Source organism: Melospiza georgiana, chromosome 24, assembly GCF_028018845.1.
Source record: "Melospiza georgiana isolate bMelGeo1 chromosome 24, bMelGeo1.pri, whole genome shotgun sequence".
Lineage (NCBI taxonomy): Eukaryota > Metazoa > Chordata > Aves > Passeriformes > Passerellidae > Melospiza > Melospiza georgiana.
Genome location: NC_080453.1, coordinates 7701565 through 7728770, shown reverse-complemented (window position 1 = coordinate 7728770; position 27206 = coordinate 7701565). Strand labels below are relative to the sequence as shown.

General features: G+C 42.9%; 1 protein-coding gene across 1 annotated transcript; it reads left to right on the top strand.

The window, feature by feature from the left end:
* The first annotated feature begins 1743 nt into the window (after positions 1–1743).
* PTP4A2 (protein tyrosine phosphatase 4A2) lies at positions 1744–26778 on the top strand. Its single transcript, XM_058040298.1, has 6 exons — positions 1744–1829; positions 12806–13512; positions 15158–15250; positions 20757–20887; positions 22777–22851; positions 23799–26778. Exons 2-6 carry the CDS (start codon positions 13417–13419, stop codon positions 23905–23907), a joined length of 504 nt encoding a protein of 167 aa, XP_057896281.1. The 5' UTR covers positions 1744–1829; positions 12806–13416; the 3' UTR covers positions 23908–26778.
* Positions 26779–27206: the final 428 nt, after the last annotated feature.

Below are 27206 nucleotides of genomic sequence, written 5' to 3'. Positions count from 1 at the left end.
GGGCCGGAAGTGCCACGCCGGAAGCTCCGCCCCCTCCCGGTGTCGGTGTCTCTGTGTGTGTGTGTGAGGGGGATCCGCGGCGGGAGAGCCCCGCGCATGCGCCGCGTGCCCCCGCGGGAATGGCGCGGAGCCGGGAGCGGCGGCGTGAGGGGAGCTGTTGAAAAGGGGGGTGATGGACGCAGGGAATCGTGGATGCGGGAAGAGAATAATTAATCAAGTCCGCGCGGCGCTGCTGTTGGAATCCCTCAACCGCGCCTCTAAACGCGGGGACTCCATCGCCTCTCCAAGCAGCCCCTCCCAGTGTCTGGTCGCTCGGAGGGCGAAAAAAATCTCAATTATTCTGTGAATCTGCCCTGTCTCAGCTTGAGGCCGTTTCCTCTCACTCTTCACACAGTAGAAGAGATCGGCCCTGCCTCAGCACAAGCTCCTGGCATTTTGTGCCTGGTTTTGTACATGGTTTTGGCAGGTGCTTGTGGAGAGCAATGAGGTTTCCCTTAAGCCTCCTCTTAAGACTAAACCCAGCTCCCCCAGCCGCTCCTCACAAGGCATTTTCTTCGATCTTTCACCTTTGAGGGGCCCAAAACTGTACTAGAGTCCAGTTATTATCTTTATATATATAATCTTTATCCATAGAATCATAAAATCAAAGTTGTGAGAGAGCCGACGACGGCATGGGGAGTGCGGGCGGGATTCGAACCCGCGGCCACACGGGAACCCCCGAGTGCAGGACTCGAACCCGCGGCTCTGCCCGCACTGCGCCCCGGCGGTACCGCGCATGCGCGCTCCGCATTCCCGCCAGGCGGCGGCGCTGAGGGGCGGGAAGGGGCTGAGGGGGAACCGGGACCAGGCCATGGGGACCGAGATTTGGCCTGCCCGGGTTGCAGCGCTGCCCTGAGGTACAGGGGTAGTGCTGCTGTGAGGGCTCAGTGTGGTCCCTCGGTCTCCAGATCCCGGTCCCGGTTCCCAGATCCCGGTCCCACCACAGGCTCAGGGAAGCGGAAGCCGTGGGAACCCACCGGGCGGACCGAACCACTGACGGCAGTGGGGAGGAGCGGGCTGTACCACTGCACTGGCGGGGGGGGACGCTGGCGTGGAAGGCTCCTTGTGCACGTGCGGCCAGAGGGCCGGTCCAAGTGTGGGAAGGCTGCGGGGGGGTCCGGGATGTACCAAGAGAGGACGAGTCGCCCCCGGGCTATACCAGTGCCCAAGGGGGGAAGAGGCCTGTACCACGGGATATAAGGGGGAATTGCTATAAAAGCAGCGGGATTGAAGGATGCGTGCAGAGGGGGGCACCACCCGCTAGAACGGGTTGCTCAAGGTATTATCTAACCTGGCTGCGAACAATTCCAGGCTCGGGGCATTCCACGCCCTGTGCCAGTGCCTCGCCACGCTCACAGAGAGGAACTTCCTCCCAATACCTAACCTCTATTGTCGCCTGTCTTATCACTGCAGCTCGTGACGAAGGATTTCCCTGGAGGCCCCTCCAGACACTGCAAAGTGCTGCGAGTTCCTCACGCAGCCCTCTATTCTCACTTCCCCACCCCTCTCTCCACGCCTGCAATGGTCGCGCCCAGCGCGCTGCCCCGGGGCGTGTGGGGGCGGACCGTACCACTGTGGCGGCCGTGGGTGTGAGGGGCGGGCCGTACCACGGCGCGGCGGGCGGGAGGGGGGGGCGCGGCCTGTGCGCGAGGAGCCGTGTGGCGGCGCGCGGGCTCTCGGTGTCTCCGGCCGGACCGGGCCCAGCGCAGCCCCAGCCCCGTCACGGGCCCCGCCGCCCGCCCGCGACCCTGCCCGACCCCGCCCGGCCCCCGGCCCGCTCAATGCCCACGGTGAGGCGGCAGCCCAGGCGCTTCGGGGGGATCGGGGCAGGCCGGAGGCCCCGGGGAACGGGGAGGGGAATCCCGGGTGTGTTTGGAGGGGATTCCCCGCTCTGAGGGGGCCTCGCTGGCCTGGAGAGTCTCCTCAAGGCCTTGCGGGTGCTTTGGAGGGGTTTTGTGCTCTGGGGAGGGTTTTAGGGCTGCGGGAAGCTGAGGCGTTGGTTTGGGGTGGGCTTGAGGGTGCAGGAGGCTCCCTGAGGGCTCCAGGGGGATTTGGAGGGGATTTGGGGCTCCACAAGGCTTGAGGGTGCAGGAGGCTCCCTGAGGGCTCCAGGGGGATTTGGAGGGGATTTGGGGCTCCACGAGGCTCTGCCCTGGGACTCGGGGACTCCTTCCTGTTGTAGAGGAAATTCCCGGCCTGTGGGGTTTGTTTGGGGGGCTTTGAGGGCTCCCTGTGTGCCAGGAGGGGATTTGGGGACAGCTCAGACCTTGAGGTCCCTCCTGAGCTTTGGGGGTCCAGATGTTGGGGACCTCGGCCCTGAGCTGCGGTTTTGGGGGTCCCATTTCCTTGCAGGGCTGTTTTAGGGGGTCCTCCCTCACCTGTGGGATTTGGGGGGGCTCAGTGCCCACCCCCAGCGTTGTGGGGTCCCCCAGGTCCCCCCCTTGCAGCCGGTTTTGGGGGGACGATCAGGAAAGGGGGGGCATTTCCTGGGGGATTGAAACAGGGTTGGATTTGGGGTTTGTACCTGGTTTTGGGGGGAAGTTTTACACGGGTTTGGGGGGCAGTTTGTGCCTGGTTTTTGAGGGGTTTGCACCTGGTTTTGGGGGGCATTTGTACCTGATTTTTGAGGGGGTTGCACTTGGTTTTGGAGGCAATTTTTACATGGTTTTGGGGGCAATTTTTACATGGTTTGGGGGGCAATTTTTGCATGGTTTTGGGGGCAATTTTTACATCGTTTTGGGGGGGAGTTTGTGCCTGGTTTTTGAGGAGTTTGCACCTGGTTTTAGGAGGAATTTGCACCTGGATTTGGAGGGAATTTGCACCTGGTTTTTGAGGGGGTTGCACCTGGTTTTGGGGGGAATTTATACCTGGTTTGGGGGGGAATTTGTGCCTGGTTTTGGGGGGAATTTATACCTGGTTTTGGGGGGAATTTGTGCCTGGTTTTGGGGGGAATTTATACCTGGTTTTGGGGGGAATTTGTGCCTGGTTTTAGGAGGAATTTGTACCTGGTTTTTGAGGGGGTTACGCCTCGTTTTGGGGGGAATTTATACCTGATTTTAGAGAGGGTTGTACCTGACATTGGGAGGAATTTGCACCTGGTTTGGGGGGGAATTTATACCTGGTTTTTGAAGGGGTTGCACCTGGTTTTGGGGGGCAATTTTTGCATGGTTTTGGGGGGAATTTGTGCCTAGTTTTGAGGGGGTTCCACCTGGCTTTGGGGATAATTTGCACCTGGTTTTGGGGGGGATTTGTGCCCGGTTTTGGGGGGAATTTGTGCCTGGGTTTTGAGGGGGTTCCACCTGGCTTTGGGGATAATTTATGCCTGGTTTTGGGGGGGATTTGTGCCCGGTTTTGGGGGGAATTTGTACCTGATTTTTGAGGGGGTTGTACCTGACTTTGGGGGGAATTTGCACCTGGTTTTGGGGGGAATTTTATCTCGTTTCAATTTTATTTTTATCTGGTATTGGGGGACATTTGTATCAGTATTTTGAGGAGAGCGCTGTTACTGATTCCTGTGTACATAAAGAACAAGTTTGATAAAACCTGGGGGAATTTTTGGGGGTGAGAAAGGGAAACCTCGAGGTCACCTATAAAGGACGAAGGGATTTTTCTGCATTTTCTCCCGGGGCACTGTGTGTGTGCTCTCTGCTGGTTTCGGGGTGAGGAGGAGGAGGAGGAGGAAGGCAGAAATTTGGCTTTGGAAAGCTCCTGTAGAAATGGAAATTCGCCTCGAAACTCCCCGAATGAAGCAGGCAGGGGCTGACTCAGAGCTGCAGTTAGGATTTGAAGGAGAGGAAAAAAAAAAAATTAAATAAAAAAATAAAATAAATAAAGATAAACCCACCACTAGCAGCAGCCAGAAAACTCGTGTCTCCTCATGACTCAACTTGGATTTAATCAACTCAGCTGGAGGGAAGGTAGGAGTGAGGAATGTGGGTCTGGTTGTGATTTTTAATTCGAAATAAAAAAAAAAAAAAAAAAAAAAAAAAAAAAAATTAAAAAAAACAAACTGTTGAAGTTCAGAGAGGTGAATTCCCTGCAGAGATGCATCCTCCTCTTCCTCAGTGCAGGGCAGAGCTCAGGGTGCTCCTGCCTGCACTTTGTCCCCTCTGGAATTGCAGGGCTGTTCCCTGTGGAGCAGGGCCAGCAGGGAATTTCGGGGTGAGAGGGAATTTCAGGATGAGAGGGAATTTTCAGGATGAGCAGGAATTTCCAGGGTGAGAGGGAGTTTCAGAATAAGAGGGAAATTCCAGGATGAGAGGGAATTTTCAGGGTGAGAGGGAATTTTCAGGGTGAGAGGGAATTTTCAGGATAAGCAGGAATTTCCAGGGTGAGAGGGAATTCCAGAATGAGAGGGAATTTTGGGATGAGTGGGAATTTTCAGAATGAATTTTCAGGGTGAGAGGGAATTTTGGGGTGAGAGGGAATTCCAGAATGAGAGGCAATTTTGGGATGAGTGGGAATTTTCAGGATGAATTTTCAGGGTGAGAGGGAATTCCAGGGTTAGAGGGAATTTCAGGGTGAGAGGGAATTTTCAGGATGAGAAGGACACCTCCACATCCTGCTCTCCCTTTTCCTTTCCTGCCCCCCTCCACCCTGAGAAATGTCACCCCTCAGTCCTGAACATTTTTCCAGCCCTGAACACAAAAATAAACCCTTCACCCTTCACAGCCACCTCGAGGTTTCCTTTTCCACCCCAAAAACACTGACAGAAATTTGGAGGTGAGGGAAGGAAGAATTCCCAGTGAGGTGATGAAGGATGGGATTCCCAGAGAAGCTGTGGAATTAATTCCCAAGTCCACTGGAACTGTTCTAATCCAAATTACGTTTCTGGGTTGTGTATTTTGGGAGGAAAACCCCATTTCTGAAAACCCCATTTTTAGGGGCACGGGGGTGTTGCTGATTCTTGTGTGGATGGGGAACAAGTTTGATAAATCTGGGGATTTTTTGGGATGGGGAAAAGGGAAACCTTGAGGTGATGTGTGAAGGGTGAAGGGTTTTTTGGGGTGCCATTTCTGAGGCTGGAAAATAAACACAAAAATAAACCCTTCACAGCCACCTCGAGGTTTCCTTTTCCACCCCAAAAACACTGACAGAAATTTGGAGGTGAGGGAAGGAAGAATTCCCAGTGAGGTGATGAAGGATGGGATTCCCAGAGAAGCTGTGGAATTAATTCCCAAGTCCACTGGAGTCACCTGGAACTGTTCTAATCCAAATTATGTTTGTGGGTTGTGTATTTTGGGAGGAAAACCCCATTTTTGAAAACCCCATTTTTAGGGGCACAGGGGTGTTGCTGATTCTTGTGTGGATGGGGAACAAGTTTGATAAATCTGGGGATTTTTTGGCGTGGGGAAAAGGGAGTGAAGGGTTTTTTGGGGTGCCATTTCTGAGGCTGGAAAATAAACACAAAATTAAACCCTTCACCGTTTACAGCCACCTCGAGGTTTCCTTTTCCACCCCAAAAACACTGACAGAAATTTGGATGTGAGGGAAGGAAGAATTCCCAGTGAGGTGATGAAGGATGGGATTCCCAGAGAAGCTGTGGAATTAATTCCCAAGTCCACTGGAGTCACCTGGAACTGTTCTAATCCAAATTATGTTTGTGGGTTGTGTATTTTGGGAGGAAAACCCCATTTTTGAAAACCCCATTTTTAGGGGCACAGGGGCGTTGCTGATTCTTGTGTGGGTGGGAAAAGGGAAACCTCGAGGTGATGTGTGAAGGGTGAAGGGTTTTTTGGGGTGCCATTTCTGAGGCTGCAGGGGGCAGGAAGGGAAGGAAAAGGGTGGCCAGGATGTGGTGTGGGTGCTGTGGGTGCCTCTGGTTCCCGTGGCAGCTCCTGAGAACATTGGAAATGATGAAATGAAACAGTGGAGCTCGCTCTTTCAAATGAGAAATCGCAAATCCCCTCAGTGTCTGTGCCCCGCTATCATCTCCCCTCTCCGTGCTGGTTCTGGGTGTGAAATCTCCTTTCCCAGCCCTCAGAGCTCCCGGCTTGGCTCTGCTGTTACTCGCAGCTTTTTGTTACCTCTGGTTTCTCTAAAAAACTTCATCTCTGTGCTGAAAACCCCGAGGATGGGGCCGAGCCCGGGAACAATTGGGACTTTGTGGAGGGCAGGGACATTTATCAGGCAGCCCCAGGCTCGGCTGTCAGCCCGATGGAAACTCGAATCGGGGTGGGAGTGACTCAGCTCTGCACTTTGTGTGTTCGCTGCTGGTTTCTGGAGTTGCTTTTCAAGTGCTGCTCCGCTCGTTAATGGCTTTTGCTGCTGGGTTTGATATTTCGTGTAAGGATGTTTAGGCAGGGCCTTGTTTTCAAAGCCCAGCTTAGACAGCTCAGCCCTCTGATTTTTAGGAAAAAATACTTCTTGATGTTGCAAACAAATTGCTGCAAGTTGTTTTGATTTCACTTGGATGTAATCCGTGGTTTAAACAGGATTGGGGCTCAAGTTTTAATAATTTTTTTTAGCAGCAAAGCCTTTTGCTTTTGACTTCAAACACGTTAAACAACTTGGACTTCAAACACTTTTAGCAACTTTCAACTTTTAGCAACTTTCAGCTTTCTGGGTATGGAATGCAAATACCATTCAAACATGGTAATAAGTGATGGGTGGGGAAGGTGTTTTGTGTTTTTTTAAAGAATAATCCCAATGTCAGAGCAGCACTAACAGGGAAGAACTGTGGCAGTGCCCAGCTGTTCCCAGGGTGATTTTTCCATCCATTCCCGGTCAGGAATTCAGCCCAGCTTTGGCAGCTTTGCCTCAGCCCTGTCCCCTCCATGAGGTGACAATTGTCACCATTTCCTGAGTGTCACTCGAGGCTTTCTTGTTCCTGCTGGGGCAGATCCATATCCACACTTATTGCTGAGAGTTATTTTTGATTTCACTTGAATCAGACAGGATTGGAGCTCAAGTTTTAGACAGGATTGGAGCTCAAGTTTTAATTATTTTTTTTAGCAGAGCCTTTTGCTTTTGACTTCAAACACTTTAAACAACTTGGACTTCAAACACTTTTAGCAACTTTCAGCTTTTTGGGTATGGAATGCAAATACCATTCAAACATGTCCTTTAAAAACTAAAGTGATGGGTGGGGAAGGTGTTTTTGTAAAGAATAATCCCAATGTCAGAGCAGCATCAACAGGGAAGAGCATGGAGCATTTCCTGGAGGAGCTGTGGCAGTGTCCAGCTATTCCCAGGATGAATTTCCCAAGATGAATTTCCCAAGTTGATTTTCCCATCCAGGTGAATTTCCCAGCTGATTTTCCCATTCAGGATGAATTTCCCAGGTTGATTTTCCCATCCAGGTGGATTTCCCAGCTGATTTTCCCATCCAGGTTAAATTTCCCAGGTTGATTTTCCCATCCAGGTGAATTTCCCAGGGTGATTTTCCCATCCAGGTGAATTTCCCAGCTGATTTTCCCATCCAGGTTAAATTTCCCATTCAGGGTGAATTTCCCAGCTGATTTCCCATCCAGGTGGATTTCCCAGGGTGATTTTCCCATCCAGGTTAAATTTCCCAGCTGATTTTCCCATCCAGGATGAATTTCCCAGCTGATTTCACATCCAGGTTAAATTTCCCAGCTGATTTTCCCATTCAGGATGAATTTCCCAGCTGATTTCCCATCCAGGATGAATTTCCCAGGGTGATTTTCCCATCCAGGTTAAATTTCCCATCCAGGATGAATTTCCCAGCTGATTTTCCCATCCAGGTGGATTTTCCAGCTGATTTCCCACTCAGGGATCCAGCTCAGCTTTGCCTCAGCCCTGTCCCCTCCATGAGGTGACAATTGTCACCATTTCCTGAATGGCAGCTGACAATTGTCACCATTTCCCGAGTGTCACTCGAGGCTTCTCTGAGGCTTTCTTGTTCCTGCTGGGGCAGATCCGTATCTGCAGAGGAAACGAGTGAGTCAGCCCCGGACTGGGAGGGACTGGGAGGGGGTGGACAGGGTGGATCAGTGACATTTTTTGACCTCACCCCTCTGCAGGCACGTGGCAGTCTGAGCAAGCTTCCTTCAGCCCGGAGTTCACCCTGAACCATTCAATTCCAGCTGTTTTTGTCTCCTTGAGAGGATGTTTTAGAATTTTTTTTTTTTTTTTTTTTTTTTTGTTTTTTTTTTTTTTTTTTTTGTTTCTGGCTGATTTCATGTGTGAAGTTGCAGAGATTTCAGGGAAAAGGAAAATCCAGCAACTCAGGAATTCAATGTGGATCCTCCCTTAGGGGAACAGAATGATTTGGGATTGCCTGAGGCCCTCAGAGGAACAAAATGATTTGGGATTGCCCATCTTCCCTTAGAGGAATGAAATTATTTGGGATTGCTCATTCTCCTCTAGAGGAACAAAATGATTTGGGATTTCTCATCCTCCCTTAGAGGAACAGAATGACTTGGGATCCTTTAGAAGAATGAAATGATTTGGGATTGCCCATCCTCCTTTAGAGGAACAAAATGATTTGGGATTGCCCATCTTCCCTTAGAGGAATGAAATTATTTGGGATTGCTCATTCTCCTCTAGAGGAACAAAATGATTTGGGATTGCCCATCCTCCTTCAGAGGAACAGAATCATTTGGGATTTCTCATTCTCTCTTAGAGGAACAGAATGATTTGGGATTGCCTGAGGCCCTCAGAGGAACAAAATGATTTGGGATTGCCCTTCCTCCCTCAGAGAAACAAAATGATTTGGGATTGCCCTTCCTCCTTTAGAGGGATGAAATGATTTGGGATTGCCCATCCTCCCTCAGAGAAACAGAATGATTTGGGATTGCTCGTTGTCCCTTAGAGGAACAAAATTATTTGGGATTGCTTATTCTCCCTCAGAGCAACAAAATTATTTGGGATTGCTCATCCTCAGAGGAACAGAATGGTTTAGGATTGCTTGTCTTCCCTCAGAGGAACAGAATGAATGATTTGGGATTGCCTGAGGCCCTCCCCAGGCTCCCTTGAATTCTCAATAACAAATTAGCAGCCGTGCTGTGCATCCTGTGCCCCGGGGACGCTGGAAAGGTGATCCCGGTGGTTCCCTTTGCAGGGGGATCCTGTTCTGCATTCCCTGCAGTCCCTGCAGGCCGCAGCTGTTCTGGGCTGTTCCTCGTGGTGGAACTGGGAATTCCTCACGTTGTCATTCCCTGGGTTTCCTTCCTCACCGATGTCATTCCCTGGGTTTCCTTTCCCCTCATGTTTTCATTCCCTGCGTTTCCTTTCCCCTCACGTTGTCATTCCCTGGGTTTCCTTTCCCCTCATGTTTTCATTCCCAGTGTTTCCTCACGTTTTCATTCCCTGGGTTTCCTTTCCCCTCACGTTTTCATTCCCTGGGTTTCCTTTCCCCTCACGTTGTCATTCCCTGGGTTTCCTTTCCCCTCACGTTGTCATTCTCTGGGTTTCCTTTCCCCTCATGTTTTCATTCCCTGGGTTTCCTCATGTTTTCATTCCCTGGGTTTCCTTTCCCCTCACGTTTTCATTCCCTGGGTTTCCTTTCCCCTCATGTTTTCATTCCCAGTGTTTCCTCACGTTTTCATTCCCTGGGTTTCCTTTCCCCTCACGTTTTCATTCCCTGGGTTTCCTCATGTTTTCATTCCCTGGGTTTCCTTTCCCCTCACGTTTTCATTCCCTGGGTTTCCTTTCCCCTCACGTTTTCATTCCCTGGGTTTCCTTTCCCCTCACGTTGTCATTCCCTGGGTTTCCTTTCCCCTCACGTTTTCATTCCCTGGGTTTCCTTTCCCCTCACACTGTCATTCCCTGGTTTTCCTCACGTTTTCATTCCCTGGCTTTCCTTTCCCCTCACATTTTCATTCCCTGGGTTTCCTTTCCCCTCACGTTTTCATTCCCTGGGTTTCCTTTCTCCTGGCTCTGCTGCAATCTCACATTGAGGAATCCTAAACTGGAGATTGTGGATTTTTGGGATTTCACTCCCAGCCATCTCCAGCAATAATTAATGTCTCTCCTCATCAGTTGTCACCTCGATTAATTAATTTATGCTGCTTAACGCCTTGCCCTTCCCAGAGCTTTCCAGCTCAGTTTTGAGAAGAAATTCCTCTCAGATTTACCTCGGTCAGGCTGGGAGTGAGGGGAGGGATCTGAGTATGTGTTCAGCTAAAAAATCCCAAAATCATTCCCACCTGGATGGGGCAGGGGGCACCTGGATGGGGCAAGTGGGACCAGGATGGAGCAGATGGCAGCTGGATTGATCAAGTGGCCCCTGGATTGATCAGATCCCACCTGGATTGATCAGATAACAGTTGAATTGATCAGGGGGCCCCTGGGTTGATCAGATCATATCTGGATTGACCAGATCACACTGGATTGATCTTGTCACACTTGGATTGATCAGATGGCCCCCTGGATTGGTCAGGTCACAGCAGGATTGATAGATAACAGCTGGATTGATCAGATAACAGTTGAATTGATCAGGGGGCCCCTGGATTGATCAAGTGGGACTTGGATTGATCAGATCACACCTGGACTGATCAATTCTCACCTGGATTGATCAGATAACAACTCGATTGATCGGCTCACACCAGGATTGATCAGAATTTCCCAATTCAGCAGGAGCTGCCTCCAGGTCCATCCTGGCAGCCCCAGCTGTTTGTCCCTCCCCAGCTGTTTGTCCCCCCCCAGCTGTTTGTCCATCCCCAGCTGTTTGTCCTGCCCTGCTTTCCCTCCCTTTCCCAGCCCAGCCTCATCATTTTGGGTTCCTCTCCATTCCTTATCTCACTTTCTGATTAGAAAATCTGAACAGAAAATTAACAGAAGTTCCTTGCCTGCAAAGCCACCACACGCCTGGTTATGATTTATCCTCATTGCTTCTGTTGTGATTTTGTATTCAAATTTTCTTGGTGACACAGGGACAGAGAATTTTTCAAAGATTTACTTAGAAAAATCAAAATTGTAAACAAAATTTTTAATTTTCTTAATTAGAATCATGATTTTTCTATTTGAACTCAATATCCGTCAGCAACCCAGACTTTTTAAATCAGCAATGTGTGCTACTGGAAATAACTTTATTCAGCCTTAAATACAGTGTTTTATTGAAACCACATTTTTAATCACTCCTGAGCTGGGAGCTAATTAAATATTTCAGGAATATTCCTGTGGGAAGGGGAGCTGGTGTCACTCCTGGAAGCTGCTGGCTCCTTGCACACATGGAAATGAAATATTCCAATTTTAACCACTTAGAAAATAGTTTGTACAACTGCCTTTTGAAATAATTGGGAGTGAAATTCCCTCTTTTATTTAAAAATGGCCCTGATTTGATACAAATTCCAGGGCAAAAATCAAGGATGGAACAAAGAGCTCTGGGTGAGGCTCTTCAACCAAACCTGGTGCTGAGGAGGAAATCCAGGAAAGGAAATTCTCCTTTCTCCTCATGCAATTATTTATAAAAACATTTTGGTTAGCCTTAATTAAGTCCTAATTAGGCTTTCACCTCTGAATTTTCTGTGATCTGTGAATTGATAAATGAATAAATTGATCAAGGCTTGGTGTGTTTGGAGGGGATTTTCCATCCTGAGGGTGAAACATTCCAGGATTCCTGGTGGAAATTTGGATTTCAGTCCCTCAGGGGAGGTGACTGAAAACGGCTTTTCATAAAATAATTTTATTTTTATTTATCATTAGGCTTATCACAGTGTGTGTTATTAGGCCTATCAGGGCTTCCATTTATTTGGTTATTTTTGAATTATTTTTTTGAGTTTCTCTCTGGGGGATCACTGCTGGGAACAGAATCCACCAACACTTTCCCCACTATTTTTCCACTTTTCCAGGTGTTTCCATTATTTATCATTAGGCCTATCACAATATTTATGGTTACACCTATCTGGACTTTGATTTATTGGGGTTTTTTAATGATTATTTGAACTTGGGTTTATTCCCAATATTTATGATTAAGCCTATCAGGACTTTGGTTTTTTTGGGGTTTTTTAAATGATTATTTTAATTTGAATTTATTCACAATATTTATAATTAGACCTATCTGGACTTTGATTTATTTGGTTCTTTTTTAATGATAATTTCAATTTAATTTTCTCTGGGTGTGATCACTGCTGGGAGCACAACCCACCAACCCTTTTTCCTCTGTTTTTCCCCCATTCCAGGAGCAGGAATTACAACAAATCCTAAGAGAAAATTCAAAATATTTTTAATTAAACATATCAGGACTTCGATTGTTTTGTTAATCACAATATTTATGCTTAGACCTATCAGGACTTTGACTTATTTGGAGGGTTTTTTTAGGTTTTTTTAATGATTATTTTAATTTTAATTACTCACTATATTTGCGATTAGGCCTATACGAACTTGGATTTATTTGGTTATTTTTTAATGATAATTTTAATTTAATTTTCTCTGGGTGGGATCATTCTGGAACCAGCACCCACCAACCCTTTTCCCTGTGTTTTTCCCCCATTCCAGGTGTTTCCATTATTTATGATTATTTATCATTGTACCTATCACAATATTTATAATTAGACCTATCCGAACTTGGATTTATTTGGTTATTTTTTAATGATAATTTTAATTTAACTTTCTCTGGGTGTGATCACTGCTGGGAGCACAACCCACCAACCCTTTTCCCTGTGTTTTCCCCCTTTCCAGGTGTTTCCATTATTTATGATTATTTAGCATTAGACCTATCACAATATTTATAATTAGACCTATCCGGACTTTGATTTATTTAATTTTTTTAATGATAATTTTAATTTAATTTTCTCTGGGTGTGATCACTGCTGGGAGCACAACCCACCAACCCTTTTCCCTGTGTTTTCCCCCTTTGCAGGTGTTCTGTTGGAGGATCCTTGGCACATTTATGGCGATTCTGAGCGTCAGGGCAGACTTCTGCCAGGCCCAGCACAGCACCCTGGCTGCCAAGTGAGCTCACAGGGGGCTCCCCAACCTCTTTGTGCTGCCACAATTCCCCATTTTTTTATTTTTTTTTTTTTTGATTATTTTCCCCCCTCCAAGACTCCTGGAGCCGGCTCAGATTTATGGGATTTCTCCTGGCCCTTGGCAGCAGATTCCTGGCCCAGGAAAACACCAAACCCCTGCCCTCACCTCACCAGTGCCTCCATGCAGGACAGGCTGCCCTGCCTGTGCTCTGCTCTGGGAATTTGGGGAGCCTGAAGGAAACCACCCTGCCAGCAACTGAGGATTTGGAAGCAAACCTGCTTTTTCTAGGAACAAACCCATCAAAGCAAGCTCTGATCAATCCCAGGAATTATTCGTGCTCTTTTTTGATGTTTTCTGCTGTGAAACGTTTCCAAGGTCATTGATTTTTTTTTGTTGTTTTTTTGTTTTATTTTGCCCCCCCCTTTATTTTGATTTTTTTATTATTATTTTTTGGAGGTTTTATTTTGATTTTTTGGCCCCTCACACGATTTTTTTGCCATTATGAACCGTCCAGCCCCCGTGGAAATTACTTATGAAAATCTGCGTTTCCTGATCACTCACAACCCAACCAATGCAACCCTCAGCAAGTTCATCGAGGTAAGGAGCCCAAAAAATCCCCAAATCCCTCAAAATTCCTGGCCAGGAATCTGCTGACCTGTCCTTCTTCATCTCTGGAAGGAAATTTAAGGATTTATTCTCAATTCCTGCATTTTTTGGCTTGGATGAGCTTCAATTTTGAGATACAAACCTTGCCACCAAGGATTTGCTCCTTGGACAAAAATGAGTCCAAAAATTCCCAAATTCCTCAGAATTCCTGGCCAGGAATCTGCTGAACACTCCTTCTTCATCTCTGGAAGAAATTTAGAATTTTTTTTCTCTTTTATTTTTCACATTCTCTTCACAATATGAGAATCAATGCTGATTTCTTTCTCAATTCCTGAATTTTTTTGGGATACAAACCTTGCCACCAAGGATTTGTTCCTTGGACAAAAATGACTAAAAAAATTCCCAAATTCCTCAAAATTCCTGGCCAGGAATTTGCTGACCAGTCCTTCCAAACCTCTGCAAGGAAATTCAAGGATTTATTCTCAATTCCTGCATTTTTTGGCTTGGATGGGCTTCAATTTTGGGATACAAACCTTGCCACCAAGGATTTGCTCCTGGGACAATAATGAGTCCAAAAATTCCCAAATTCCTCAAAATTCCTGGCCAGGAATTGCTGACCAGTCCTTCCTCACATCTGCAAGGAAATTTAAGTTTTTTTTGTCTTTACTTTTCACATTTTCCCCACAGTATCATCTAGGATTCCAACACCCCAATTATTGAGAGTTTTTATTTAGAATTTTCTCTTTCTCCATCACTCTTCAGTGGATATTCCTGCTAATTCTGAGGTGCAATTCCACCCCAAACAGCAGAGAAAATTCTGATTTTTGAGCCTTCAGAGTGAGCTGGAGCAGCTTTTGTTTGATCCTCTGGTTCTTTATCTGGCACTGAGTGCTACTTTTAGTGCATTACCAGGAAGCTGGAGCGTGGTGGGGTGTGTGTTCTGTTCCTCCAAATGTCAACACTGGCTGGAGCAAACAGTCCCAGCTTCTATTTAAAGAGGAGAAGAAGCTGCATGGAGCATTTAAACAGCTATTTTAGTACTTTTATAATTGCAATTTTCCTCTCATAATTCCAATTTTTCCCCCCCTCAGAAACGTTTCTCTATTTTCCTGTCCCTCACAAATTTTATCTGTTGCTGCTTCCGTGTCCACTCACTTTGGTGCCCTAAAAGTGTGGAAAATGTTGATTTTTATAGCTGATAAAAAGAGATATTTCATTATTCAGTGCCTCAGGTATTTTATTTTCTCTTCAGGAGGTGAAGAAGTACAGGGTGACATTTTTCCCCCTCAGAAACATTTCTTATTTTTCCTGTCTCTTAAATTTCCTCACAAATTTTATCCTTCCACGTGCACTCACTTTGGTGCCCTGAAAAAGTGAAAAATGTTGATTTTTCTAGCTGATAAAAAGAGATTTCTCCTCATTCAGTGTTCAGGTGTTTTATTTCTCTTCAAGGAGTACAGGGTGACATTTTTCCCCCTCAGAAACATTTCTTATTTTTTCTGTCTCTTAAATTTCCTCACAAATTTTATCCTTCCACGTGCACTCACTTTGGTGCCCTGAAAAAGTGGAAAATGTTGATTTTTCTAGCTGATAAAAAGAGATTTCTCATTATTCAGTGTTTTATTTTCTCTTCAAGGAGCTGAAGAAATATGGGGTGACAACCTTGGTGCGAGTTTGTGATGCCACTTACGATCAAGCTCCAATCGAGAAAGAAGGAATCCAAGTTCTAGTGAGTTGCCTTTAAAACTGGCTAAAAATGTGAATTTTCACCTCTAGAACATGTGGGGATCTCTCTTCAGTGCTGGGGGATGGTCCAGCATGGCCAAAAAAATGTAGCACCAGGTAAAGGTGGGTTTAAAAAACTCAATGGATTTTTGTGTGGTTTTGGATTTGTTGAGATATTTTTGTGTGTTTTTTAGGGATTATTTTGGTGATATTTGGTGCTCAGCCCTGTGGTTGAAGCTTGGTTTGGTCCTTGTCTCTGACCTGACAGCATTTTTTTGTTTTCTTAGCATGTGGATAAAATTCCCTCTCGTTGCTGTTACAGAAAGTGCCACGTTTGGGCCTGTGGGTGACAAATTGCCACGAATTTCTGTGGCAGGAGGGAACCATGGAATCCTGGAATGTTTTGGGTTGGAATTCTTAAATCTCATCCACACCATGGCCAGGGACACCCCCAATATCCAGATTGATCCAACCTGGCCTTGAATTCTCTTGGAGCAGCCACAAATTCTGTGGGAAATCCATCCCAAAACCCCCTCCTCATCCTCAGAGGGAAGAATTCCTCCCAAAATCCCTTCCTGACCACTGAGTTGCCACAAATTTCTATGCCAGGAGGCTATCATGGAATCCTGGAATGTTTTGGGTTGGAATCCTTAAAATTCATCCACACCTTGGCCAGAGTGTGGATGAACTATCCCAATATCCAGATTAATCCAGCCTGGCCTTGAATTCTCTTGGAGCAGCCACAGATTCTGTGGAAAATCCATCCCCAAAACCCCTCCTGACCCCTGAGTTGCCACAAATCTCTGTGCCAGGGGGGAACCATGAAATCCTGGAATGTTTTGGGTTGGAATTCTTGAAGTTCATCCACTCCATGGCCTGGGGGACACTCCCAATATCCAAATTGATCCAATCTGGCCTTGAATTCTCTTGGAGCAGCCACAAATTCTGTGGGAAATCCATCCCAAAAACCCCATGGGCAGCCACAAATTCTGTGGAATACCCATCCCAAAAACCCCTCCTCATTTTCAGAGGGAAGAATTCCTCCCAAAATCCCCTCCTGACCCTGAGTGGGGCTCAGCAGGTGGAATTCCTGCCCTGCTCACTCCCATTTCATTGTGCAATGGTGTCTGCCTGACCCAGGGAGGTTTTTTTAAGAGGTGTGTGCTCACCCCGAGCTTCCAGGCTGTGTTTTTCCAGGCAATACTTGGGAATTATTAGAGTAACTGATAAAATCAGTTTATTTTGTTGGAGTGAGTAATAACAGCCTGGTGTTGTATTGCACCTCAGCCTTCCTGCAGCTTTTTGTGGCTCAGCTGCAGGAAAACTCCTGCAGTTTTCCATGAGGGGAAAATAAAATTATTGTGGCTTATCAATGAAAATTCCACATCCAGGTGAGTCAGGTTGCTTGGCTTCTACAGGAAAAATGCAGTTTTCCATGAGGAGAAAAAATTTTTATCCTGGCATATCAAATTCCAGATCCAGGTCAGCCAGGTTTTGTGGCTTCCATAGGAAAACTCCTGCAGTTTTTCATGAGGGAAAAATAAATTTATTGTGGCTTATCAGTGAAAATTCCACATTCAGGTCAGTCAGGTTTCTTGGTTTCTACAGGAAAAATGCAGTTTTCCATGAGGAGAAAAAATTTTTATTCAGGCATATCAGTGAAAATTCCAGGTCCAGGTCAGTCAGGTTTCATAGTTTCCACAAGAAACCTTCCACTGCATTTTCCTGCAGTTATCCATGAGGAGAAAAAATATTTATTGTGGCATATCAATGAAAACTCCATGTGCACATCAGTCAGGTTTTTTGGCTTCTACAGGAAAAATGCAGTTTTCCATGAGGAAAAAAAAATTTTATCCGGGCATGTCAGTGAAAATTCCATGTGCAGGTCAGCCACGTTTTTTGGCTTCCACAGGGAAACCCCTGCAGTTTTCCATGCAGAAAAATACCCCAAAAACATGGAAAACTCCTGCAGTTTTCCATGAGGAGAAAATAATTTTATTGTGGCATATCAGTGCAAATTCCACGTGCAGGCCAGATTTCCTGGCTCCCAGCCCTGCTGAGCTTTTATTCCAGTTCCAGGCATCCACGTGGTTGGAAAAGTCCCTCCTTGCAGGGCTGCCCTCTGGAATTGTGATTTTCCTCCTTCCAGAGGACACTGGGACACTCCTCAGGGCTGGGAGGATTAAATTAAATCAAATTAAATTAAATTTGTGCTGTGCAATCCCTCTGAGCCCTGGGTTAAGCTGGGGCTTGGGAGAGAATTCCTGTTCCAGAGGGGAAATTCCTCCCAGGGCAGACAGGGATGGAATTCCCACCTTCTCCAGGCCTTGGAGTTTGTATTTCTAAAATAATTCAAGTTTTTTGCTTCTCAGGAAGCTTTAAAACCTCAATTTTGAACAGAAAGCTGCACTTTGAGGAAGCTTTGCTTAAAAACAAAACTGGAAATGGGGTTTGCTGCAGCTCTGCCCTGGTGTGGAGAGCAAAATCTCCTTTTTGAAGATATTTCAGCCTAAAAAGCTTCAGGACGCTGCTCCAGGAGGGAGATAAATCCAGCTCCTTTTCCCCATGAATTCCTGCTTTTTATTTTCCAGCCAGAATCGTCCTCTTGCTGCTCTGAAATGGGATTGAGTAACCCCCAGCTGAGAAAATAACACCTCGCTATTTCAGGCTAATATTTGCCTGTGAAAAATAACATTCAACATTAAAAACACAGCCTGGGGCAAGATTAGTGCCTCGTTTAGCACCATTTAATGGCTATTTTAGCACTGCTGAGGTCAAAAATGTGGTGGAAGCCCTGAAAATGGAAATGTTTTGGCAAACCTGGGTCATGGGTAAAATGTGGTGGCTCCAGAGTTTTTATTTTGATGGCAGAAAAGAGGGAATGAGCTGTTCCTGAGGCAATTCCCCGCAGGGATGGATTCAATTCCTTGGGCTGCACAAAATCAGGAAAACCAGGAAATTTTGGGGTTTTTTTTTGAGGATTTTTGACTTCTAGAGGGGCTGTGGTGGCTTTGTTCATCTTCAATATTTTCTTTTTCTTCTGAGGGGATTTTTGGCACATTTTGGCTTCCAAAGGTGGCTTTGTTCATCTCCAGTATTTTTTTTTTCTGAGGGGACTTTTTGCCTTCCACAGGTGGCTTTGTTCATCTTCAGTATTTTTATTTTTTCCTGAGAGGATTTTTGGCTTCCAGAAGGGCTGTGGTGACTTTGTTCATCTTCAATTTATTTTTTTCTGAGGGGATTTTGGGCACTTTTTGCCTTCCACAGGTGGCATTGTTCATTTTCAGTATTTTCTTTTTCCTGAGGGGATTTTTGGCAGTTTTTGCCTTCCACAGGTGTCTTTGTTAATCTTCATGATCCAAGGGATATTTCCTTGTCTTTTTCTCACTCTTTAATTTATTGAATCAGATTTTTTACCCTTTTTTGCCCCCCAAGAGCCACCATGAGGATGGCACAGGGAGATGGGAATTCCTTGGAGTTCCTAAATCCAAGATTTTTGAAGAAAAACTTCTATATCACCTCAAACTTCTATCACTTCACCACCTGTGTTGCTGTTGTGCCATCCCAAAAAAAAAAGGGAAAAAATGATAAATTCCTTTCCTGCCTCTCCCATTTGTGCAATCCTGGTTTTTCATCACTGTGCACTTCATAATTTGGTTTTTTCCCCCTGTCCAACAGCAACCCAGAGGTGGCAGAGCTCAGAATAAGGAAAATTTCCTGCAAAACTTTGCTGCAATTCCATCCCTGATACCAGAATTATTTTATCGGTGCTGGGATTGATTCAGGAGTTGTGTGGATAGGAAGGAAAAGGTTGAATTTCAATTAAACACAGAAAATCCTTTTTTAAAAGCAGCATCCTGCTGTCTGTCCCTCTCTTCCTGGGACAGGGGGTGCCACAGACCTGAAATAACCCAGCAGCACTGTGGGATCGGCTGGAAAACCCCATAAAAACCTTTTATTAGAAAGAACAAATTCTGATTTATAGTTTTATTCCTGTGGCCTTTCCCTTTGCTGTGTTGTCCCAGATATTTTTAATTTTCCAAGTACTTTAACAAAGGATTTCTCTGCACTCTTCAGGCTCGGTGAATTAATCCCATATAAAATTATTTTGGTATTTTGGGGTTTTTTTTACTGAGTTCCCACCTCACAGCACATTTAAAGTGCTCTAGAAAAGAGATTTTTAGTCCTAAAGAGGGGAGAGGGCTCTTTTTAAAACTTTTAAAATTTTCTTCCATTTTCATTGGTTGTGGAATAATCCAGGACCCTGCCATGAGTTTTGCTGCTAAAATACATCACAGTCATGTAAAGAAAAGTGATAAATAATTATTAAATACTATTTTATAATTACTAAATACTATTTTTATTCCCTTTAGATCCTTTTCCAGCACTCCCAACATCTAAATTATAAACTGTGGGATGTTGTGCTTGGGCCTGAAAGGAAAGATGTGAAATTCCAGGAAAGTTCTGTGAGGAAAAATGGAAGCTGCTTCCATGGCAAAAATATCAATTTTTGATTATTGATATTTAATGTAGCCTGGATTTAATGGTGGCTATCCATTCAACAGCAAAAAATGTGAATTTCTGCCATTATTTGAGCACCTTTCTGCCCGCCCAGCCAGATAATGGTTGTTAAACGTTCAATTTTGCATTTTCTCCACCTGCAAACCTGAAAAATACCCAAAAATTGTGTTTATTATCCTTTTTTTTGGTGTTTATTATCCTTTTTTTTTTTGTACTAAATGCAGAATTGGTGGGTTTAAAGGATTTTCTCCCCTCAGGACTGGCCGTTTGATGATGGAGCACCAGCCCTCCAGCCAGATAATGGTTGTTAAACATTCAGTGGTGCATTTTATCCACCAAACCTGAAAAATACCCAAAAATTGTGTTTATTATCCTTTTTTTGGTGTTTATTATCCTTGTTTTTGTACTAAATGCAGAATTGGTGGGTTTAAAGGATTTTCTCCCCTCAGGACTGGCCGTTTGATGATGGAGCACCAGCCCCCCAGCTAGATAATGGTTGTTAAACATTCAATGGTGCATTTTATCTACCAAACCTGAAAAATACCCAAAAATTGTGTTTATTATCCTTTTTTTTTGTACTAAATGCAGAATTGGTGGGTTTAAAGGATTTTCTCCCCTCAGGACTGGCCGTTTGATGATGGAGCACCGCCCCCCCAGCCAGATAATGGTTGTTAAACATTCAATGGTGCATTTTATCTACCAAACCTGAAAAATACCCAAAAACTGTGTTTATTATCCTTTTTTTTTGTGTTTATTATCCTCTTTTTTTTGTATTAAATGCGAGATTTGTGGGTTTAAAGGATTTTCTCCCCTCAGGACTGGCCGTTTGATGATGGAGCACCAGCCCCCCAGCCAGATAATGGTTGTTAAATGTTCAATTTTGCATTTTATCCACCAAACCTGAAAAATACCCAAAAATTGTGTTTATTATCCTTTTTTTTTTGTATTAAATGCAGAATTGGTGGGTTTAAAGGATTTTCTCCCCTCAGGACTGGCCGTTTGATGATGGAGCACCACCCCCCAGCCAGATCGTGGAGGATTGGCTGAACCTTTTGAAAAGCAAATTTCGGGAGGAGCCCGGGTGCTGCGTGGCTGTGCACTGTGTGGCAGGGCTGGGAAGGTCAGTGCCTGCAAATTGGCTTAAAATAGAATAAATTTAATGAAAATCTTAATAAAATAGAATTTATTTTATTATTAAATTTATTATTAATTGGCGTTATTAATTTAGTATATTAAATAATAAGTGTAAATACCAAAATTATTGTAATTATTAAGAATTACGTGTTAATAAACCAATATTATTAATTTAATAATTAATATTAAAGCAACTAATTGTTTGATTATATTAAATTTAAATTAGATTTCTAAATTGAAATAATTAAATAAATTACGTTGTAGTAAATTTGTTATTAATAAATTTAAATACAAAATTAATATATTATTAAGAATTTTGTATCACTGAATCAATATAATTAATATAATAATAGTAAATCAACAAATTATTTAATTATATTAAATAATCAAGTTAAATACTGAATATAATTTTTAACAATTCTATGAATAAATCAATATAATTAATTTAATGATTAATAGCAAATCAACTAATTAGTTAGTTATATTAAATGTATTAGTTAAAATAAATAAATTTGTGTTGAATTTATTAATAAATTTAAATACGGAACTAATATATTATTAACAATTTTATATTAATCAATATAATTAATATAATGATTAATAGTAAATCAACTAATAATGATATTAAATAGTAAATATAAATACTAAATATAATTATTAATACTTATGTCAGTAAATCAATATAATTAATGTAATGATTAATAGTAAATCCACCAATTATTTAATTATATTAAATAATAAATTTAAATATGAAATCAATATAATTATTATTAAATTTTCTGTTAATAAATTAATATCATTTATATAACAATTCAGATAATTATTTCACTATATTAAATAATAAATTTAATAAATATAATAATAAATTTCATGTATTTGGTAGGAAGGTGTTTAACAAACTTTCTTTGCTTTTTCCCAAATAACTTAAACCAGCATCAAATTTGTGTCATGCAAACAACAGGCACTTAATGCAGGTTAAAAATATTAATTAATTCATTAATTTAATAATTAATTATGACATTATTATACATATACAGCATATTCTATTCATACATTATATGAATTAATTAATTTATTTCATAACTGATTAAAAACCTTGGAGGAGCCTTGTGTCAATCATGAATTGTGTCAATCAGAGTGTTGTGAATTGATCAAATTCCCCCTTGGAGAATGAATAATTGTATTTATTCAGTTATTATTTCTAATTTAGTCAGGTATTTATAATTTATTCAGGTATTATTTATAATTATTGTATGTATTCAGGTGCAGGGTAATAATAGGAGTTATTCCTCCTGAATTTTGGAATTGGCCAATTCTGGCACCTCTTTAATTCTTTACACCACCCTTAGAGGTGCCCCTTGCACTGTGGGGTGGAGAAATTCAATTTATTTGGGGGTTCCTGGGTGTTAAAACCCCATTTTTTTACCTTTAAGTGACTTCTGAAATGAAGATCCCACAGCAGAAAATTCTGCTTCTTGCTGCTCCTTGACAGAATTAGTTAAAAAAGAAAAATATAGAAATATCTCTAAAGCCATAGCTCAGTGTCTGCACCGCTCACTCCACACTCAGAAGCATTTAGGATGTGTCAAAAGCCAGAAAATGAGGTTAAAGTGAGATAAAACCCAGAATTATTCTCACACCCCAACCACTAAAGAGCTGCTATTGATTTTTATTTCCTTTGCAAGCAGAATCCTTCAAAAAAAAAGTCATTTTACATCGGGCAAAACACCTTTGTGTGGGAAACACTGAGGGAAAAAACCCTTCAGTGCTTGTTTGGGGAGAGGAATTGGATGAAATGTGAAGGATTCCATTTATTATTTCTTTATTATTTATTATTTCTGTGCTTCTCCCTTAAATATTGATTTGTTCCTGCAGGGCTCCCGTTCTGGTGGCGCTCGCTCTCATTGAATGTGGAATGAAGTATGAGGATGCAGTTCAGTTTATAAGGCAGTAAGTGGAAATTCTTCTTTTTTTTTTTCCTCCCCAGGAATCTTTTATTCTGTGCTTTTTCACCTGCCTGAACCTGTTAAGGAAGAGATTTAAGGTTTTTTTATGAGTTTTATCCTAAAATAAAGAATGTCTCATTAAAATTTGGGTTTAAATGTGAAGAAAAAGCTCAAATATTTTGAATTTTGTGAGGTGAAAATCTGCCTGCAGTGAGCAAAATGGTGCTTTTTTTTTACCATTGATGTCCACCTTTTTTGTGGGTTTTTTTTAGGAAAAGGATGAGAGCTTTCAATAATATTGATTATTTCATATATTTTCATGTATTTTGAATATTATTCATTATAAAATATTATTAAAATATTAATTGAAATGAAAATGAATTTGTGAGCAAAATGGTGCCTTTTTTCCATTGATATCCACCTTTTTTGTGGGTTTTTTTAGGAAAAGGAATGGAGCTTTCAATAATATTTATTATTTATTATATTTGGAATATTATTAAATATAAAACATCATTAAAATAACTAATTAATATTAAAACTAATCTGCCTGAAGTGACCAATAAGGTGCTTTTTTTTCCATTGATATCCAGGTTTTTTTGAGGGTTTTTTTTAGGAAAAGGAAGGGAGCTTTCAATAATATTTATTATTTATTATATTTTGAATATTATTAAATATAAAACTATTATTAAAATAATTGTTGATTAAAATTAAAACTACTCTGCCTGAAGTGAGCAAAAATGTGGGTTTTTCCCATTGATATCCATCTTTTTTGTGGTTTTTTAGGAAAAGGAGCGGAGCTTTCAATACATTTTGAATATTATTAAATATAAAATATTATTAAAAGAATTAAAATTAAAACTACTCTGCCTGAAGTGAACATAAAGGTGCTTTTTTTTTTTTTTTTTTTTTTTTTCCATTGATATCTACATTTTTTTGTGGTTTATTTTTTAGGAAAAGGAGGGGAGCTTTCAATTCCAAACAGCTGCTTTATCTGGAGAAATACCGGCCCAAGATGAGATTACGCTTCAAAGATGCCAACGGTCACTGCTGTGTTCAATAAATAAACACAAAAACCAAAATATTGATCTCAAAAGGAAGGCAGAAGTGAGCGGGGGGCTCTTCTCTGGACTCTTGGCACCTGGAAATGTGAATCTGGAATCAAAAAAAAAAAAAAGAAAAAAAAATGTCATTAAATTAGTGGTGGAGTCAGTGCTCCTCAACCTCTGTCCTTAAAAAAAAAAAAGGGTGATGATGATTGAGAGGAAAAAAACCCAAAATTAGAAAATTATATAATAATAATAATAATAATAAAAAAGCCAATTAAGAGAAACATTTCAGTGAAGGATTGTTTTCTCCTTAAGCTGCAACCTGCAAGGAGAAAAGCAGTTTCTGAACCTTCTGTATTTTTAACTTTTTAAGAAAAAAAATAAAGTCAACTTTATGTCTAAGGAAAAGCAGCAGAGCATTGCCTTGTGCAGAAAGGATTTTCTCGAGGTGAGAAAAGCACCCCCAGGCAGGAATGTGAATTCCTGAGATGTGAATTCCTTTTTAAACTCTTTAAAAAAAAAGAAATTTTTTGGTTTTTAACCAGGGACACGAGGAGGAGCTGGCTGGGAACAGCCTGACAGCCTTAAGCCCCTTTTTGGGCACATCCCAGGGATTTTGGGGGATGTTTCCCATGGAATTCTGACTCCTGGGGGGCTTGAACAGGACCCTCACTGCCTAAACCCTGTGGTGAATCTGTTTTTTGGGAGTGTGTGTGATTCTCTGTGTGTGTCACTCTGATTTTTACCCAAAGAATTCGGCTGAAATGTTAATTTTAGACAGAAAATCCATCCTGCCACACAAGACTGATGTTCCAAAGTGTCCTGGGTGAGCGAGGGGCGATTCAGACAAGGGTTTAAAATTAATTTCTCTGTCAGAAAGATGGAAAAGGCTTTTTTATTTTGATTTTTTTTTTTTTTTTGCTGCTGTCCACATTCCCAGCCTTGCTGAGCACAGGGAATTGGGATTTTGAGTGAAGCCTCACTTGGTGTGAGGGGGAATTTTCTCAGCTGAGCCTCCATTTCTTTTTTATTGGGGTTTTTTGGATTTCCACCCCAAAATCCTAACACAATTCATCAGCAAACCCTAAAAATTTGGATTTAGTGGGGCTGTTGGGGTGCGAATTGAAGGATTTCAGGAGCCATTTTGGCTAGGCTGCTCCTACCAAACATGTTTTTGATTTTGGCTGTTCCAGGTGCGATCTTGTACCTTTTCCTGGATAATTTTCCATCATATTAATATTTTTTCCCATAATATCCATCTTTTTGCCATAATATCCGTATTTGGAAGGGTTTGGATCCACCTTGCTGAGCACAGGGAATTGGGATTTTGAGGGAAGGCCTCACTTGGTGTGAGGGGGAATTTTCTCAGCTGAGCCTCTGATTGCCTTCTTATTTGTTTTAGGGGTTTTTGGGAGGGAGAATCCAAATTCCCACCCCAGAATCCTGACACCCTTCATCAGCAAACCCTAAAAATTTGGATTTAGTGGGGCTGTTGGGGTGCGAATTGAAGGATTTCAGGAGCCATTTTGGCTAGGCTGCTCCTACCAAACAGGTTTTTGATTTTGGCTGTTCCAGGTGCGATCTTGTACCTTTTCCTGGATAATTTTCCATCATATTAATATTTTTTCCCATAATATCCATCTTTTTTCCATAATATCCGTATTTGGAAGGGTTTGGATCCACCTTGCTGAGCACAGGGAATTGGGATTTTGAGGGAAGGCCTCACTTGGTGTGAGGGGGAATTTTCTTAGCTGAGCCTCTGATTGCCTTCTTATTTGTTTTAGGGGTTTTTGGGAGGGAGAATCCCAATTTCCACCCCAGAATCCTGACACCCTTCATCAGCAAACCCTAAAAATTTGGATTTTGTGGGGCTGCCAGTGAGTAAATTAAGGGACTTAGGAGCAGGCCACGCTGTTCCTACCAGACACATTTTTGTAGTGCCCTGCCCCAGGAGTGATCTTGCACATTCTGGTGGGTAAATTTCCGTTATATCCATATTTTTATCCATAATACCCATATTTTTCCCATAATATCCACATTTTTTCCACAATACCCAGCCTTGGAAGGGTTTGGATCCTGGTTTCAGGCCCTATTCCCTCAGGATGTTTTGAAATTTCGGTTTTTTGGGCTGTACCTGCAGCAGGTTTCGTCCCCATCCCTTCCTCATCCTCCTTTCCCAGGATTTCTCCTTTTCCCAAACTCCCTCAGGAGCCTTTCCAGAACACAGAAAATGAATTTTAGGAATCCAAACTTTGGCAGAGATTTTATAAATTGACCCAGAAAATGTCAGTGTTTGTCAAAGCCCCTCAGGGGAGTTCCCCAAACCCTCCCTGCCTCCAGGTTGTGCTGAATCCCCTCCTCCCTGTGGAATATTTTGATTTTTCCATGGATCAAGGAGAGCTGGGAGTGTTTTTTGGGGTGGGTGCTGCCCTGGGGAGGGAGGGAAATGGTGCTGAAATCACAATTCTGCCCTTTGCCTTCCCCTCCCACCCTCAGAGCATGAGGACTCAAATAAAATGAACCTTTCTGCAAAGGAAAAAATGGAATTTTAGCCAAAGGTATCCTGGTTTTTAAACCAATTTGATAAATTCTGGAATTCAGATTAGAGGGGAGGGTGCTGAGCTGAATGCAAACCCCAACTCCTCCTGAAGAACAATGAAATAAACCAAATTTTAAATGCTCCATGTACAACTTCACATTCTTCCCGCTGCTCCCCTCATTCCCCCCCCTTGATTTGTGATGTCCTAATTATCATATCCAGCCTTAATTAGCGGGGGAAATGCAGATTGTCCCGGTGTCCCCAGGAGCTGGGGGTGTCACCGAGCCCCAGGCACAGCTCCTGGCTCAGCTCTTGAACCTGGTGCAATAAAGTTCTTGCAGTAAAATCTCTTTTTTCCTCTGCCTCTCGATGCATTTATTGCAGCTCATTCATGGTCAATAATCACCTTTAATTTGGTTTAATTGTCTCCAAGAGTTGGTGCCCCGTGGTTTGGAGTTGCTGCTGAGAAAAGCTGATTTTAACAGGGCAAACGGAACAATTCTTTTATCTCTAAAATTTCTTTTAAAATTCTTTTTAAATTATTTTATTTTAAAATTCTCTAAAGTTTCTTTAAAAATTCTTTTATCTCTTAAAAAAAATAAAGTGGAAACTTACCTTGAACCAACCCAAACAACAGCTCTGACCTTTCCCAGGAGCTGTTGCCAAAACTTTTCTGGACAAAGCTTGACCTGGCAGCACCTGAATGGGGGAATTGTTTTGGGGTAAAAATAGGGGAATTTTGGGGTCCTGAACACCAATATTTTCTCCTTTTTT

Coding starts and splice junctions, on each gene's coding strand:
- PTP4A2 (XM_058040298.1), top strand. CDS start 13,417: ATGAACCGTCCAGCCCCCGTGGAAATTACTTATGAAAATCTGCGTTTC. Junction 15,251..20,756: donor AAGAAGGAATCCAAGTTCTA/GTGAGTTGCCTT, acceptor TTCTCCCCTCAG/GACTGGCCGTTTGATGATGG. Junction 22,852..23,798: donor GCAGTTCAGTTTATAAGGCA/GTAAGTGGAAAT, acceptor TTTATTTTTTAG/GAAAAGGAGGGGAGCTTTCA.